This window comes from Staurois parvus, unplaced genomic scaffold (assembly GCF_062004578.1).
Source record: "Staurois parvus isolate SC_StPar_1 unplaced genomic scaffold, SC_StPar_1.0 ptg000575l, whole genome shotgun sequence".
Lineage (NCBI taxonomy): Eukaryota > Metazoa > Chordata > Amphibia > Anura > Ranidae > Staurois > Staurois parvus.
This window is the reverse complement of record NW_028318371.1, coordinates 2092508-2106104: the sequence shown is the minus strand read 5'-3', so window position 1 is coordinate 2106104 and position 13597 is coordinate 2092508. Positions and strand designations below refer to the sequence as shown.

General features: G+C 46.5%; 1 protein-coding gene across 1 annotated transcript; it reads right to left on the bottom strand.

The window, feature by feature from the left end:
- Window positions 1–1358: 1358 nt before the first annotated feature.
- On the bottom strand, window positions 1359–8262 carry LOC149450319 (uncharacterized). Its single transcript, XM_089692037.1, has 2 exons — window positions 6434–8262; window positions 1359–4116 (listed from the first exon to the last, which is right to left on the bottom strand). The coding sequence occupies exon 2, from the start codon at window positions 3951–3953 to the stop codon at window positions 2529–2531; it is 1425 nt and encodes a 474-aa protein (XP_089548163.1). The 5' UTR covers window positions 3954–4116; window positions 6434–8262; the 3' UTR covers window positions 1359–2528.
- Window positions 8263–13597: the final 5335 nt, after the last annotated feature.

Here is a 13597-nt window from a genome sequence, read left to right as displayed (position 1 = left end):
TACAGACTATGGGGGGGGGGTGTGTGTACATGTATGTGTGTGTGTGTACGTGTGTGTGTGTGTGTGTGTGTGTGTGTGTACATGTATGTGTGTGTATGTACGTGTGTGTGTGTGTGTGTGTGTGTGTGTGTACATGTATGTGTGTGTGTACATGTATGTGTGTGTGTACATGTATGTGTGTGTGTGTGTGTGTGTGTGTGTGTGTGTGTGTACATGTATGTGTGTGTATGTACATGTATGTGTGTGTGTGTGTGTGTGTGTGTACATGTATGTGTGTGTGTGTGTGTGTGTGTACATATATGTGTGTGTGTACATGTGTGTGTGTGTACATGTTTGTGTGTGTTTGTGTGTACATGTATGTGTGTGTGTGTACATATATATGTGTGTGTGTGTGTGTGTACATGTATGTGTGTGTGTACATGTATGTGTGTGTATGTACATGCATGTGTGTGTGTGTACATGTATGTGTGTGTGTGTGTACATATATGTGTGTGTGTACATGTGTGTGTGTGTGTGTGTACATGTGTGTGTGTGTGTACATGTATGTATTTGTGTGTGTGTGTGTGTATGTATATATATATATATATGTGTGTGTGTGTGTGTATATATGTGTGTGTGTGTATATATGTGTGTTGGGGGGGTATATATATGTGTGTGTGTACATATGTGAGTGTATATATATGTATGTATGTATGTATGTGTGTATATATACAGTGGGTATCGAACGTTTGGGCACCCCAGCTAAAAATTTGTATTAATGTGCATAAAGAAGCCAAGGAAAGATGGAAAAATCTCCAAAAGGCATCAAATTACAGATTAGACATTCTTATAATATGTCAACAAAAGTTAGATTTTATTTCCATCATTTACACTTTCAAAATAACAGAAAACAAAAAAAGTTTGGGCACCCTGCAGAATTTATAGCATGCACTGCCCCCTTTGCCAAGCTGAGACCTGCCAGTGTCATGGATTGTTCTCAATCATCCTCTGGGAAGACCAGGTGACGTCAATCTCAAAGGTTTTAAATGCCCAGACTCATCTGACCTTGCCCCAACAATCAGCACCATGGGTTCTTCTAAGCAGTTGTCTAGAAAACTGAAACTGAAAATAGTTGACGCTCACAAAGCTGGAGAAGGCTATAAGAAGATAGTGTCTTGGAAATTCGCTTTAACGAATTTCTCCTTACCGTGAGTACTCGCAGTTGGATGCGCAGAAATCCCCCATAAAGCTGTGCGAATCTCGCTTACCACGACTGCAGCCAAACTACACGATTCCTGCCCATCCAACTACTTTAGCTTCTGTTGAAATGTGGGGGTGGAGCTCCGTTACCCTAGAATGATCACACGACACTCTAAGGCTAGTGTTGCAATTCACATAAGGGCCGGTTTCAGACTCAGCTCTCTGTTTTATTAAAAATACACACATGCCCCCCACATGAATAAAGTCAATCCCCTCCCACCAAACAATGCAATGGGGAGTGCCTATACACAGGATGTACATTCCAATTGGAGCATAGCCTTTCCTATTATCTATCACTGGTCCTCCCCCATGAGTCTTCTGAGGTCAGCAGACTTCCTCCCCTTCCCCCCCATGAGCCATCTGAGGTCATATTTCCTGTCCTACTAGCTTCTATTGGTATGTAAATCCTTTGTACAAGTATTCCCTGAGCTAAACACCAGTCTGTACCTGGATGGGCCCGATACGATCTTTATTAAAACACATCCATCCAAGATACAGTTTCAAGTTGGTAATGGGTTGTAAGATATGCATAAGCCTACACGTGGAGTTCACACCGCTTGGCGCCTTGCGTTATGAAGCCCACGTGGTACCATGCTGCTGATATGTGGATACAGGCCCACGGTCTACTGACAGCAGCATTCGCATGGAATGCCGTGGTGGTATACACGCCGGTCTATAAGCGCAGATCTGCCATCTCATCCATTACCAAGCTGAGTACTGTAATACATACATTGTACATGGCATGGCCCAATTGCAGCCTTCAGAGCTTTAATTAAGCCACACGAGAGACATATGAATAACACGAATATATGACACATTTAAAGTTCGACCAACAATACAAAATTTCCATGACATTCCCTCCTGTTTTATCATATTCTCCTCGTGTCCCTTCTTGATCTTCTTCAGCTTGATGGGTGTAGTCTCAAAACCTCAAAGAGTTCCTGTAGTTGTCCCTGAGAATAAAGCTCCACGGGGTACCTGAAACAACAAGACCCGACGCAGACTCGACGCAAACAGGCTTGATTGAAGCAATGATCCTCAAGAGCGTTGGAACCTTCACTACAGGAAGGCTCTTGCAAAAACCACAAACAGACTTGTGGTATGAATAAGGCTTGTGATCCCACGGTGGTCTGGGGAGATCCAGCAATAGATTCTCAAATTGCCCCTGCAGACGGGGCCACACAAGGCTGGTCTCGACCCAGACAGTTTTCCAAATCGCAGACACAAACCATGATGAGGCTTGAAGCTTGCTTGAAGGTCTTGGAGAATGTGGTCTTCAGGGAGATAAATTAGAGGGAAGCCAGGACGTAATCTGTAGAGAAGGTGGATGGTTGGTGAGGTCTTCCTCCGATCAGTGGTTGGAGTGGGATCCCAGGAGCGGGCATGGAGATGTGGTCGTCTGCCCGAGCTTGGTTTACACGGTCGATGAGGCAACAGGAACATCTCACCGCGGCATATAAAAGGCAGATGAAAAAGAGAAGCATCAGGACATACACTCCCACTTCCTTCAACCAAGATCCGATGGAGAACAGGAAATCTCCCAATCCTCCCAAACCCTTGAACGGATTCCAACCCTCACTAGCTATAGCTCTAGCTTTTCCCTGTAGTTCACTAACTTTGTCCATATGGGCCTGGACCTTGTCATCGGTGTCTTCTATCCAAGTACAACAATCCTCTCCGATGAACTCACAGAACCCCCCTTTGGCGGCTAAAAGATAATCAAGGGCCATCTTCTCCTGAAGCACTAAAATTCCCATCTGCCGTTGTTCTTGGGCAATTTCTCTGACAGCCTCTACGGTCTCGTTAAACATACTATCCACAATGACAGAAAAATTGTTCAGGCGCTTCATAAGTTCTATTCCCCATCCTGTCCATGAGGGGAACCAAGCCCATGCCTGGTCGCCCTCAGAGAACAGCTCTCTGCGAACTCTCCCTGCCATCCTTACCTTCTTGTGGACCATCAACTCTTCATGATCCATCACTACATAGGATGCGGGGACTAGCTTTATGAGGGCACACGAACCTTTCGCGTTCTGGGGAAATGTTCTATAGGCTGCCGAACCACACAGAAAATAGTATGGACCTGTCAGAGCAGAGCAGGAAGAGTTCCTCGTTCGGCCTCTGGCACTGAGCAACAGTTGCACAGACTGGGGGATTGCTCCCTCAGTCTGCACATCACATCCGTCCTTCCAACACACGTGGTCTGGTCGGTCAGTGTGGTTACTCAGAAGGGAAGTCTGGTTAGTCAGATTGACAGTTATACCTCCCTCGCAGGTGGTAGTCCCAACAAACTTGTTACCTGTGCCAAAGCTGATGTTAAAGCACACCTGAGGGCTGCCTAGCTGCCCAGTTACCCATAATGGACTGACGAGGGTCCTACAGGAGCTAGAGCTAATATTGGTGCTGAAACTGATGTTACCTGCTAAAAATGTGTCATTAAGTTCTACCGACAAATGTCTACGTGGGGGCTGACCAGGGGTCCCTTGCTTTTTCATGCCGACGCGGATGTCATATAGGGCATGAACAGCGGCCATTGCGGACATGTGATGACTGGGTGGGGGCTTTGAGCATACCCAACAGTTGGTTTTGTTGGCGGTTCTGGCTAAACGCAGGTGCATTTTAAATAAAAGGTTGGGGTATCTGCCGTATTTTCCTCCGTTCACACACATGTATGACATACAAACAAAAAGAAAAAGGAAAATGACACCCCTCATTCTCTGGTGTAGCTGAAAAGCTTCTTGCAGTGGCTTGCGTGCACCCAGTTGTCTCGTCCCTCGAGTTTGAGTGAGGTAGGTGTCGTCAGCTGGACTTGGTATGGTCCGGTGAACCGTGGCTCGAGTCCGGTTCTTTGATGTTTCTTTAGGACGACCCAATCACCTGGCTCAATAGAAAGAACACCTGTTATTGCATTTGGATCGGGGAGCGATTCGCGAACCCGATGGTGTATCTTCTGCAGCTCCCGTTGCAGAGATTGCACATAACCTGTAAGCTGTGAATGCAAAGATGACAACTGTTGAGGAAAGTACAACCCTGTTTTGGGAGGTCCCCCAAACAACACCTCGTAGGGTGACAGCCCATGTGGTTGCCGAGGGGCATTCCGGATGGAATAGGGGGCAATGGGGAGACACTCAGGCCAAGGTTTTTGGGTATCGGAAGACGTTCAACCTTACCGCTACTCTCGGGTGATATGGGGTGTGTCGCCGCTGACTCCAGTTCCACCAAAGAAATGCAGTCGTGTCCTTTGGAAGAGAGATTAGTAGTGGACAAAGAAGACATGTTAGCAGAAGAGGTGTTAGTATTGTTAGTTGTGTTGCAAAATTCAGCACTGTCATTGCTGTCCTCCCCCCCCTTCTCATCTTCCAACACAGGAAGAAGAGAAGCTGGGTTAAGAATAGTGCATCGTTTGATAGTGAGGTTAGTAGGGCTTTCCCCTGAGAGGGGTACCTTGCCTTGGATGTCCTGTTTTCGCAGGACCGTTCTTGCTGCACCGGTGTCAGTGAGGCAAGGGAGGGGATATTTTAATTCCTCTAGAAAAAGATGGATCTGGGCCGACACCGATTTGTCAACTTCCTATAAGAATTCATAGGAGTTACTTACCATGGTGGTCATAGGGGCGGAGGACTCATCAGGAATGAACTGCCACCGACCTTTAGGTAATTGGGGACAGCTCCTCCTCATGTGCCCCGTTTGGCAGCACTGGAAGCACCTGGGTGGGGGCCTATCCTTCCTGTGACCCAGATCCCTTGGTTTTTCGTGTGGGGTCTGGGACATAAGAACTTTGGCCTTGTCTTGTTTTCTTCTATCCATTTCCCTCTCTATTGCCGCAAGAGTGGAAAGGATAGCAGGGATAGACATCTCATTATATTCGGGTCGGGCCAGAACCAGCCTTTCCCGAATTTTAATATTGATGCCTTCCAAAAATTTGGCCCGCAACAGAATGTGCGTCGCGGTCACCTTTACCCCTTCAGTTGGAGCATCAGGTCCAACTTCCAGATCCGCATCCAGTGCCGTCTGCTTGCCAGAAGCAGGCGCTTTCCTCATTAGGACCCTGGGTGAGCTTCATCATGTCCGTAGTAGAGGTAGCACCATACATTTCTGGAAGCTTTGCCTTTAGCTGTGTACAGAACTCTTTGCCCCCTGAAGTCATCTCCTCATGCGTGGTTATAGAGCACCCTGCAATCACTGTACTGGCCACTTCCATGCCCACCTTTGCCCGTAGGATCTGCGCACAATCTGACCCGCTCATACCATAGCTGAACTGGTTTTGTCCAAACATTCGAGCAAATCCTCTCGGATTGACTCGATAGTCCGGGAGCTCAGCCAGAATAGTGCGGATCTCTGCCGGGGTGAAGGGGACATGCCAAACTACCCGTTCCCCTAAAGTCCGTTCCCCCCGTGCATTGGGAGGACCTTCAAATTGCTGCACCCTGACTGGATAGGCCTCGGTCCGGGAAGAGTGCAAGGGCTGACCCAGCATCATCGGTGGGCTTAGATTAACCACCTCGCTTACTGCACCTTCAGGTTTGAGGTCCCTCAGATCAGGGTATAGCTGGGGGGCAGGGGTCTGATCAGTGGTTCGTAGCGCTTTGATGCAATCCGCCCTGTTTTTTAACCGGGTGTCTATTCCCCTTGATTCACAGATAGTCTGCAAATCGGTTGTTGAGTAGGCTTCATAGTTGGAAACAGAAGGAGCTGGGGTGAAGCAGGGAGAAGGGAGAGGTAGAGGCAGAGGCTGAGGCATAGAGACAGAAGACACAGAAGGTATGTCAAGAGTGACGTCACTAACAGAAGAGACAGGTGCAGTTATACTTATCTCAGCCACTGTTGGTTGTTGGGGGACCCCAGTAGACCCTGATCCTGCCTGCCTTAGTAGAGTCAGCCCTGAAAGAGCTTCCTCCACCTCTGACACTGGATCCTCCTGTTTTATTCCCTCTGGAGGCCAGGTATACATCACCTGGTTCTTCCGGACAGACACCAGTTTATGTATGCCCTGCTTCCCTAATCGGATTGACCTGTGAAGCCATAGCTGTGCGATCTCTAGTTCTGACGCCTGCATCCGTGGTTCAAATTCAGAGATGAATTTTTCCCACCTCCATGCGTCAAATGTACCTTCCCGGGGAATTTCCCATCTGGTACCCTTCGACCATTTATTCCACCTTTTGAGGGGTTCTGTAGACTTCCCCCCCAAACTCACCTTCATCAGTTGTGCAGCTGTCCTTACCCTGAAGAGGGCTGGTTCCCCCTCTCTCTTCATGGACTGACTACTGCCCATCGTGACTAGTCACTGGTATATATCCCGCGTCCGGGTACCTGTTTACCCCCTGGAGCACTCGGTGGGATCCTACCGAGAGGCCTGATTCCACCACTTTCCCAGCACAGCGTAATTTATGTGATACTTATCGATCACCCGAAGCGCATCAAGTGGCGGTCAGACTGAGAGCACACCTCCCACTCCCACAGCGCAATTTGTGTGATTCTGACCACCCGAAGTGTTTGTGGTAACCAGGATTTCCCTGGACCGCCCACTCACACAGCGTAATTTATGTGGTTCTCATCACCCACTGTGTTTGGCAGGCCACACCGCACAATGATGAAAGTGGCTTTTCTCTCCCTGCACACAGTAGCTAACACAAGTCAAAACAAAAAGAGGGGTTCTTGGATGTTACTTAGGGGTCACTGGTTGGGCAGAAACCTGCTAACTGACCTTTAGGAAATTTGTGTAAAGAAAAAAAAACTTTCCTAATACACACAGAAAAACCCTTTTTCAACCTGAAAAACTGTTAAAAAGGACAAAGTGGATCCTTATGAAAAACACGGGACGTTTCACAGTAAAACAATTACACCGAGGTAAACCGAAAAACTGCGCCAAAAGTAACCTTGTTGCTGACTCAAAAATCACTCCTATCAGCACCGCTAAACGATCCACGTTATACACGCAATCTTTACTGCAACCACCTAGAACCGTTTACACAAAAAGTCTGCTGGACGTGAAACACGCGACACAGCAGCTTAAAACAAACCCGCTTTACAATAAGGAACTACTTTTAACAGGAAAAACACAAGAAAAACATAATCACTATACAAGAAATCTATGTGCAAAAACCCAGACTTCACCGCGCTCACTAAATGTGGAACACGTGAAGGGAAAACTCGCTTAACACACTTTAAATTGGCTGGCAATACGCAAATTTAAAGCTAAAAGCAAACAACTTAAACTGTAAAAAATTTGGATTAAAAACACAATATGGGTCAAATGCATATAGGAAACTTCATGCACATTGCATAGAGATTACTGCACATTTGGTAGCCAACAAAATGGCCACCAAACAAAAGGAGTCCATGTGGTTTAGTCAAGAAAATGACCCCCCACAGAGGAGCACATGGCAGATACTAGAATGACCCCCCACAGAGGAGCACATGGCAGATACTAGAATGACCCCCCACAGAGGAGCACATGGCAGATACTAGAATGACCCCCCACAGAGGAGCACACGGCAGACTCTAGCCTCAAAATTGCCTCTTACATAAAACAGACTTTTAGACAGAACATACACTGGACAATTACACAACAATATGAAGCACACATACAACACAATTTGGGCACAATCACAGAACGGACATAAAACACCAACATATCACACTAACATGCACATGTAACAAAAAGGACCCCCTGCTGCATGCTTGCTGGGAGCAGTGGTACCACAAAACATTGTACAGACCACATAACACAGATCTTACAACAGTTAACAATTAACCTAAGCCTTTCAGCACTGTAATAATTACCTCACGTGGAGGGGGGTAGAGCAATCACCACAGTACCTACAGCCCACAAATACTTACCTAACACTATGCAACAACTTTTACCCACTAAAACATATACCCGTTTAATTTTTGGTTGGAAGATTTTTTAAACTTGACCAAATCCAGCCAACCAAAACCCCCCCCTCTGCTGCGTTCCGCAGAGACAAACCCTTGTCTTTCACCCACAAATCAAGAGTTTAGGACAAAAAACGAGGTCCTTGTTAAGCGGTATTTCTTGTTAGCTAACAGAGAGCGAAATCAGCCACACGAACACGCAAAAAGCGATCCTCTTAATGGCAGAGAGACCTGAAATGTGCCGGCATACTTTTTGCTAGTTCATGATGGCCATTCCCCCCTCGTTCTAGGTTAGCTACGCAAGAATACGCGTTAGTATCCACCAGGCTCGCCAAACTGTCTTGGAAATTCGCTTTAACGAATTTCTCCTTACCGTGAGTACTCGCAGTTGGATGTGCAGAAATCCCCCATAAAGCTGTGCGAATCTCGCTTACCACGACTGCAGCCAAACTACACGATTCCTGCCCATCCAAATACTTTGGTTCTGTTGAATTTGTGGGTGATGGAGCTCCGTTACCCTAGAATGATCACACGACACTCTAAGGCTGGTTGCAATCCACATAAGGGCCGGCTTTAGGCTCAGCTCTCTGTTTTTATTAAGAATACACACATGCCCCCCACATGAATAAAGTCAATCCCTCCCACCAAACAATACAATGGGGATTGCCTATACAGAGGATATACATTCCAATTGGAGCATAGCCTTTGCTATTATCTATCACTGGTCCTCCCCCATGAGTCTTCTGAGGTCAGCAGACTTCCTCCCCTTCCCCCCTATGAGCCATCTGAGGTCATATTTCCTGTCCTACTAGCTTCTATTGGTATGTAAATTCTCTGCACAAGCACTCCCTAAAAATATCAGTCTGTACCTGGATGGGCCCGATACGATCTTTATTAAAACACATCCATCCCAGATACAGTTTCAAGTTGGTAATGGGTTGTAAGATATGCATAAGCCTACACGTGGAGTTCACACCGCTTGCGCATTGCGTTATGAAGCCCACGTGGTACCATGCTGCTGATATGTGGATACAGGCCCACGGTCTACTGACAGCAGCATTCGCATGGAATGCCGTGGTGGTATACACGCCGGTCTATAAGCGCAGATCTGCCATCTCATCCATTACCAAGCCGAGTACTGTAATACATACATTGTACATGCGCATGGCCCAATTGCAGCCTTCAGAGCTTTAATTAAGCCACACGAGAGACATATGAATAACACGAATATATGACACATTTAAAGTTCGACCAACAATACAAAATTTCCATGACATCCCTGGAACCCTGCATTCACTATATCAGGTCTCCCTGGATCCTACATTCACTATATCTGCTCTCCCCGGACCCTGCATTCACTATATCCACTCTCCCCGAACCCTGCATTCACTATATCTAGTCTCCCCTGACCCTGCATTCACTATATCTGGTCTCCCCTGACCCTGCATTCACTATATTTGCTCTCCCCGGACCCTGCATTCACTATATTTGCTCTCCCCGGACCCTGCATTCACTATATCCGCTCTCCCCCGGACCCTGCATTCACTATATCCGCTCTCCCCGGACCCTGCATTCACTATATCCGCATTCCCTTGAACCCTGCATTCACTATATCCGCTCTCCCTAGACCCTGCATTCACTATATCCGCTCTCCCCAGAACCCGCATTCACTATATCCGCTCTCCCTGGACCCAGTGGTTGGGATTTGAACCAGCGACCCTAGTACTGCCAGGTGGAAATGTTAACCATTCACTATATCTGGTCTGCCAGGACCCTGCATTCACTATATCTGGTCTGCCTGGACCCTGCATTTACTATATCTGCTCTCCCCGGACCCTGCTTTTACTATATCTGCTCTCCCTGGACCCTGCATTCACTATATCTGCTCTCCCCGGACCCTGCATTCACTATATCTGCTCTACCTGAACCCTGCATTCACTATATCTTGTCTCCCTGGACCCTGCATTCACTACAATTGGTCTGCCTGGAAACCTGCATGCACTATAACTGGTCTCCCCGGACCTTGCATTCACTGTAAGTGGTCTCCCCAGACCCTGCATTCACTATATATCCGCTCTCCCCAGACCATGCATTCACTATATATCCGCTCTCCCCAGACCATGCATTCACTATATCTGGTCTCCCCAGACCATGCTTTTCCTATATCTGGTTTCCCCGAACCCTGAATTCTCTATATCCTCTCTCTCCAGATCCTGCATTCACTATCATATTATGAAGTGAAAAAAATGCTGCGCTACATGAAACAATTGCACAATTCCTATATATCAAAAAGCAAAGTGAAAAAATAATAAAATAAAAATTATTGAAAAAAGAATTAAGTAAATAAAACTTTATATAGATAAACAAGGACCACACAAAAAAAAAATCAAAGTATTTTTTAAGTATGAATCTAGCAAAAGTCATTCCAAAACTCAAGTTCAATCAATAAAGTGTTCTTCTGTGAACCCTCCTTTTGGATAACGAAAAATATGTGCATCTGTCATCAATTCCCGTGCAAAGACATCCTCCACCATATATCTGCTCACCTCACGCAGTGTGACCGCACATCATACAATGTTACCTCTAACTGCACTTTTGGTCCCATTTGGACTCAGAATATCAGCTTGTTGAATGAAGACTCCAAAGTAATCTCCCTCCTGATAAGCGTCTTTGTATCAGCCGTATTCCTCATTACAAAGAACTCCACATAGTGCTTTATCCTTTTACACTTTTATTCATCAATTAAACATAAGAAATGCACTCACGTTCCGGAGGTGTATACTGCACCAGGTATGATGAACATCCAGTGATGTACTGATTAGACACTAGATGGCAGTATCATCTCAGCAGCAGAGTCCTGTACATGCTCAAACCAGACCCCATCCATAATGTAATGCCATGCAAAGCACGGGGCCTCTTAATGAATGCTATTGGCTGCTGTAATGTCGTTCCAGGAGCCGTTTACAGAGAACTATAACTGCTGTCCCGATGAATGGTGACGTCATCCACACACTCCTCCCCGGGTACTGCACTCACTATATCCGCTCTCCCCGGACCCTGCATTCACTATATCTGCTCTCCCTGGACTTTGAATTCACTATATCCGGTCTCCCCAGACCCTGCATACACTATATCCACTCTCCCAGGACCCTGCATTCGCTATATCTGGTCTCCCCGGACCCTGTATTCACTATATCTGCTCTCCATGGGCCCTGCATTCACTATATCCGCTCTCCCCAAACCCTGCATTCACTATATCCGGTCTCCACGGACCCTGCATTCACTATATCCGGTCTCCCCGGACCTTGCATTCACTATATCTTCTCTCACTGGACCCTGCATTCACTATAATTGGTCTGCCTGGAACATGCATTCACTATATCTGGTCTCCCCGGACCCTGCATTCACTATATCTGGTGTCCCCGGACCCTGCATTCACTATTACTGGTCTTCCAGGACCCTGCATTCAATATATATGGTCTCCCTGGACCCTGCATTCACTATATATCCGCTCTCCCCAGACCCTGTAATCACTATATCTGGTCTCCCCGGACCCTGCATTCTCTATATCCGCTCTCCCCAGACCCTGCATTCACTATATCCATTATCCCTAGACCCTGCATTCACTATATTCGGTCTCTCCAGACCCTGCAATCACTATATCTGCTTTCCCAGGACCCTGCATTCACTATATCTTGTCCCCCCAGACACTGCATTCACTATTATATTATGAAGTGAAAAAAATGAGCTACATTAAAAAACAATTGCACAATTCCTATATATCAAAAAGCAAAGTGAAAAAATAAATAATAAAATAAAAATTATTGAAAAAAGAATTAAGTAAATAAAACTATATATATATAAACAAGGACCACAAAAAAAAATCAAAAAGTATTTTTTAAGTATGTATCAAGCAAAAGTCATTCAAAAACTGAAGATCAATCAATAAAGTGTTCTTCTATGAACCTTCCTTTGGATAATGGAACGACATTACAGCAGGCAATAGCATTCATTAAGTGGCCCCGTGCTTTGCCTGGCATTACATTACGGATGGGGTCTGGTTTGAGCATGTACAGGACTCTGCTGCTGAGATGATACTGCCATCTAGTGTCTAATCAGTACATCACTGGATGTTCATCATACCTGGTGCAATATACACCTCCGGAACGTGAGTGCATTTCCTATGATTAATTGATGAATAAAAGTGTAAAAGGATAAAGCACTATGTGGAGTTCTTTGTAATGAGGAATACGGCTGATACAAAGACGCTTATCAAGAGGGAGATTACTTTGGAGTCCTCATTCAACAAGCTGATCTTCTGAGTCCAAATGGGACCAAAAGTGCAGTTAGACGTAACATTGTATAATGTGCGGTCACACTGCGTGAGGTGAGCAGATATATGGTGGAGGATGTCTTTGCACGGGAATTGATGACAGATGCACATACTTTTCAAGAGCTGCATACAGAGTACTATAACCGCTGTCCCGATGAATGGAAACGTTGTGATATCATCTGCACACTCCTCCCCGGCCCCTGCATTCACTATACCCATTCTCCCCGGACCCTTCATTCACTATATCTGCTCTCCCCTGACCCTGCATTCACTATATCTGCTCTCCCCTGACCCTGCATTCACTATATCTGCTCTCCCAGGACCCTGCATTCACTATATCTGGTCTCCCCTGACCCTGCATTCACTATATCTGCTCTCCCAGGACCCTGCATTCACTATATCTGGTCTCCCAGGACCCTGCATTCACTATATTTGGTCTATCAGGACCCTTCATTCACTATATTTGATCTCCCCGGACCCTGCATTCACTATTTCTGCTCTCCATGGGCCCTGAATTCACTATATTCCTTCTCCGCAGACCCTGCATTCACTATATCTGCTTTCCCCGGACCCTGCATTCACTATGTCCGCTCTCTCCGGACCCTGCATTCACTATATCCCTTTCCCCGGACCCTGCATTCACTATATCTGGTCTCCCCTGACCCTGCATTCACTATATTTGATCTCCCCGGACCCTGCATTCACTATTTCTGCTCTCCATGGGCCCTGCATTCACTATATTCCTTCTCCACGGACCCTGCGTTCACTATATCCGCTTTCCCCTTACCCTGCATTCACTATGTCCACTCTCTCCAGACCCTGCCTTCAATATATCCGCTCTCCCCGGACCCTGCATTCACTATATCCGCTCTCCCCGGACCCTGCATTCACTATATCCCTTATCCCCGGACCCTGCATTCACTATACCTGGTCTCTCTGGACCCTGCATTCACTATATCTGCTATCCATGGGCCCTGCATTCACTATATTCCTTCTCCGCAGACCCTGCATTCACTATATCCGCTTTCCCCGGACCCTGCATTCACTATGTCCGCTCTCCCCGGACCCTGCATTCACTATAGCCGCTCTCCCCGGACCCTGCATTCACTATATCCCTTTTCCCCGGACCCTGAATTCACTATATCTGGT

What these genes read in the sequence shown, in the direction of transcription:
- LOC149450319 (XM_089692037.1), bottom strand. Translation starts at nt 3,953, where the DNA reads ATGAGGGGTGTCATTTTCCTTTTTCTTTTTGTTTGTATGTCATACATG.